The following is a 5,230-nucleotide window of genomic DNA, read 5'->3' as shown; positions in this document are numbered from 1 at the left end:
AATTTAATTTATATTAATATTTAATTATACTGTTATTGCATTAAATTGAAATTCAATAAATAATTAATATTCACCAATTAGTAACACGTGACATATTGATAAATAGAACTCAAACCTATAGCTTTTTCCCTTGCAATTAATTGCTACGATATTAATATTGTAAACAAGAAGAGCGTTGGAGTAACAGTAGGGTTGCTTCGTTTGACATATATAGGTTATGTATTCGAGACGTAAATTAGCCGATAATGCTTGCATTCGAATAGATTATCTACATCACACCCCTTGGGATGCAACTCTCACCCTAATTTTGTGTGAACACAGAATATTTCATGCACCGAGGTACCATTTAATTTTTTTTAGTATTAACTAGTAAAGAAAGAAAAAGTTCTTAGCATCTACTATTAAACTTTATCCCGTGCATATATAAAGAAGCACATACATTAAACAAAGAGGAAACTATAGAAAGAGACATCCATTATAATTCATCAAATTCAATACATCACCCCTACATTTCCCAATTGACAACTCCCTCTCCTCTTTAGTACTTAAACTTCTATATCATGACACAAACATACTCTGCTTCTTCTCGTGCAATTTTCACTTTAAAGTTCCCTTTTCTTTTCTTCATTTGCATGTGATTTCTTTCTTTCTCTTCTCTAGCCAAGCCATTTAACTCTCTTTTTTCATTCACTACCATTTTTTTTTTCCTTTTCTCTTGATCTCTTTTCATCTTCTTCCTCATCTCCATCAAGCCTTGAACATTGAATTCCTTCTTTTAAATTTTTAGAGTAATTAGCAATAATGTTGCCTCATGATCAAGAGAATAACATCAATGGTGGTTCGAGTAACGTTCTCGTACGTACCCGAATGGATAGCATTTCACTTCAAATTGAACCAACTGGTCCAACAAGTAATGTTAGCCCTCGTGTAAATGATGAAGTCCCAGATCATCAACAACAATCAAACCATGCTAAGTTATCAGTTCTTCGTGAATCATTACGCCCCGTGACACTTAAGGTGCTACCATTTAGTCCGTTTGGTCTTACTTGTTAAATTTAACTTCTATATACTAACACTATAACAGAACTGATTATTTTTGTTCTCGTTTGACCTAAAAGTTCAATGTCATGTATCATCGTTGCTATCGATTATAAAGTTTGTAATTCATAATATTATTTTTTCATATATATATTTGCAGTTTGAAGATGTTTCATACACAATAAAGTTGGAAAGCAACAAGGGAGGTTGTTTTTCTTCAACTCAACAAAAACAAACTCGCATGTTACTTCAAGGTGTGACAGGAATAGTTAAACCTGGTGAAATTCTAGCCATGCTTGGTCCATCTGGAAGTGGCAAAACAACTCTCCTAACAGCTTTATCAGGAAGACTACCCGGGAAATTCTCCGGTACCATAACATACAATGGACAACAATTTTCGAGCTCAATGAAACGAAAAATTGGTTTCGTTACACAAGATGATGTGCTATATCCTCATTTAACTGTCCTAGAGACACTAACATATGCTGCTTTATTAAGGTTGCCTAATAAGCTAACAAATCAAGAGAAAATAGAGCAGGCAGAGTTGGTTATCATGGAATTAGGATTAACAAGGTGCAAAAATAGTATGATTGGTGGCCAATTATTTAGAGGAATTTCAGGGGGAGAAAGAAAGAGAGTTAGTATTGGACAGGAAATGTTAGTAAATCCAAGCTTATTGTTGCTTGATGAGCCTACTTCTGGACTCGACTCGACCACGGCTCAACGTATCGTGGCAACGTTACGTTGGCTGGCTCGAGGTGGTCGGACGGTTATTACAACTATACATCAACCTTCGAGCAGGTTGTTCAGAATGTTTGACAAGATTATTGTGTTAACAGAAGGTTGTCCAATTTATAGTGGAAAAAGCAGCCCTGTTATGGAGTATTTTACATCTATTGGTTATGCTCCTGGATTCAATTTCATGAACCCTGCTGATTTTCTGCTTGATCTTGCTAATGGTATGTAATATTTCTTTTTGTTACCACTTTTGAATTATTCCTTTGTTTATTAGTGTCTTAAGTACTACTTAAAAGTGTATTCACCAAAATAGGTAGAACTCATATGGTAAATCAAGATTCAAGCTCATATAGGTCTATTAAATTGGAACGATATAGCGAAAATTAACTCATATCAGAACTCGTTGTGTTATTGTCAAAAAGAAGAAAATAACCAAGCCAAAAACTAGGTCATGTCAGGAAAAACTACTTAAGTTTTTTCCTTATATAGTAAATCTAATCTAGAATCTTTTCCTACAGTTAAATTGGCATTTTTGTTTTCAGTGAGTTGTTATCTACTCAAATATTATGTCACTACATACTTTTTATTTTATGTACATGTTTCTTTTCTTTTTCTTCTTCTTTATTATTTTCGTTTCTATAATTTCAGGTCAAAGAAACACATTAGAAAGAAAAGAAAATCTATAATAAGAAAACAATCGAAAATGTTGTCCGGAAAATTGGTAAAAGTAGTTGAGATTTGACCTGACAAAAAATTGCAGCCCATTCTGATTTTTTTTTTTTTTGGTTTTCCACTCGGCATCTGGTATTCATGTTGGGGCCAGACTGAATTCGGATTCGCACCGAAAAAATCTCACATTAGGGATAAAGTGCTCCATAAGAAAGGCGATTCCATATCCATAACTCAAATTCGAGGCCTTTGTTTAAGCTATTCTGAGCTTTCTATTATATTTGAGCACACTCATTACATGTTTAATGGGCCATATCATTCCCTAGTCAGTAAATATTTTTGCCTAGGCAGGATTGTCTTTAATTTCTTCCTATCCTTTGTTTCTTAAATTTCAAGATTGTGATAAGTTACAAGGTTATATTAATTTAGCTAATTAATTATCCCAGTCAAAAGTGAAACAATTAGTATCTAATCATATTATAATTTTATCCTTTAGCCCTTTAATTAAGGATGTCCTATCATTTTCTTTTTTACCTTTTCTCGGTCCCATTGTCCTTTGTCGTCAAGTGAAAAAAATCTCCTTAAAAACAAGTTAAATATTCGCAAATTACTTTAAGATTGCCAGTACGATACTTGTTTTTCATGTGCATAATATATAGTTAACAGTACAAGGTTGTCCTTTTGATTTGTCAAATGCAACTTCTATTAATGCTTATCCTACTAATATTTAACTCAAAAAATGATTTTAAAAATGATGCAGGTATTACCCCAGACACAAGACACGATGATCAACATGAACTTGTAGTGAAGCCAGATCAATCTGATAATCAAAGTGCAATTAAGCAGTCCTTAATTACCTCTTATAGAAAGAATATCTATCCATCTTCGAAAGAGGATTTAAACCAAAGTTACAAGCACTCAGGAGGACGATCACCATCAAGAAGTATGCGAAAATTAAATATCTTTTCTTTTAGGATTTAATATACATATACTGTTAGTGTAAAGAATTTTTACACTATCAGTATATTTGACGATTGAAATAGTTCACGAAAAATATCTTTATTTTTTGTAATTTGTCAGGTGCTGAAGATCAATGGACAACAAGTTGGTGGCTGCAATTCAAGGTATTGCTTGGTAGAGGACTTAAAGAACGAAAGCATGAGGCCTACTCAGGACTAAGAATTTTCCAAGTCATGTCTGTTTCATTTCTGTCAGGACTCCTCTGGTGGCATTGTGATACTAACCATATAATGGATCAGGTAATGGATCAAGATAAAATTCCTCATGTGGCCTCTAGTTATGTCTTTAACAAGTCTCTCATGTGACGACTTGATTTCTTTAATTTTTTTATAATAAGTGGCAGCGAACTTTGAAATCAGTCCATCTGCTTGCTCATATACTATATTGAACTGTGTGATCGCATCATATAAAAAATGAAGCTGTTGAAGATAGCAATTAAGTTAGACTTAGTATTTATGTGATGGCATCTTCATTTATATAGATAATTTAAAGTACAACGTTCCCAATTTTAATTTTTCATAAATTTTTTACTACCATTTTCCAAATATCTAAGAAATAAGTATCTTTAGTGACATAAAATTGGACTACTCTTTTGACTGCTCATTCTAATTTCTTTCTTACAACTTATCAAAAATGTTCCTAACAATGTTGTGTCCAACAGGTGGGATTACTCTTTTTCTTCTCAATATTCTGGGGATTTTTTCCTCTATTCAATGCCATATTTGCATTCCCACAAGAGAGGCCAATGCTTATAAGGGAGCGTTCTTCTGGCATGTATCGCCTTTCGTCTTACTACTTTGCGCGAACCGTGGGTGATTTACCAATGGAGCTAGTACTTCCAACTATTTTTGTGACAGTAACATATTGGATGGGTGGGTTAAAGCCTTCATTTCTCACTTTTATGCTAACCCTTTTGATCATCCTATTGAATGTACTAGTTTCTCAAGGACTTGGGCTAGCTCTTGGTGCAATACTAATGGATGTGAAACAAGCCACAACATTATCTTCTGTCCTAATGCTTGTGTTTTTACTAGCCAGTGGATACTACATTCAACACATTCCTATTTTCATTAATTGGTTGAAGTACATCTCATTCAGCCATTATTGTTACAAACTTCTACTTGGAGTTCAGTATTCAAGAAATGAGGTTTATCAGTGTGGAATTGGAAAATATTGTGAAGTAGTGGAATTTCCAGCTATTAAAGTTCTTGGCATTGATAATTTGGTGTTGGATGTGGTGGCTTTGGTTGTTATGTTGGTGGTATATAGGCTTTTGGCTTATGTTGCTTTGAGGTTGTGGCATCAATAACTATAGGAGGTGAGACTTTAGGACAAAATTTGTATTAATTTCTTCTAGTTAAATAAACTGATTGAGATAATATATTAAGTAACCTTGACAAGAAAATCTGTTATGAAATGTAAATTGTACTATCTACTTATTGTTCTACCAACAACTATTTGTAGTTGAATGTTTCCCTCTTTGTTGCTATTATGTTTATTGATTTAAAAGAATTTCAATCGTATTATTATTTCCCTAATTGATGTGATAGAAAAAGAGATGGCAAAGTATCTTATTCTCGAATGACATGAGTAGAACCCAAATTTTATGTCTTCATAGAAAGTTGAGAAAAGAAGAATTACAATATCATATTTCTATGGTACATTATTTCACATCAAGCAAGGATTGCCACAATATTTTTATTCCAGCAGGCTTAATTAAACTTTTTTCATGGAACATTGAAGATATTGGAAGATAAAGGTGGAT

General features: G+C 33.2%; 1 protein-coding gene across 1 annotated transcript; it reads left to right on the top strand.

Annotated features, from left to right (window-relative positions):
* The first annotated feature begins 583 nt into the window (after positions 1–583).
* On the top strand, positions 584–5,003 carry LOC104219191 (ABC transporter G family member 21-like). Its single transcript, XM_009769828.2, has 5 exons — positions 584–1,017; positions 1,199–1,997; positions 3,206–3,388; positions 3,526–3,704; positions 4,127–5,003. The coding sequence occupies exons 1-5, from the start codon at positions 802–804 to the stop codon at positions 4,772–4,774; spliced, it is 2,025 nt and encodes a 674-aa protein (XP_009768130.1). The 5' UTR covers positions 584–801; the 3' UTR covers positions 4,775–5,003.
* The last annotated feature ends 227 nt before the right edge of the window (positions 5,004–5,230 follow it).

This window comes from Nicotiana sylvestris, chromosome 4 (assembly GCF_000393655.2).
Source record: "Nicotiana sylvestris chromosome 4, ASM39365v2, whole genome shotgun sequence".
NCBI classification, from domain to species: domain Eukaryota; kingdom Viridiplantae; phylum Streptophyta; class Magnoliopsida; order Solanales; family Solanaceae; genus Nicotiana; species Nicotiana sylvestris.
This window is presented reverse-complemented; position numbering and strand designations above follow the sequence as displayed.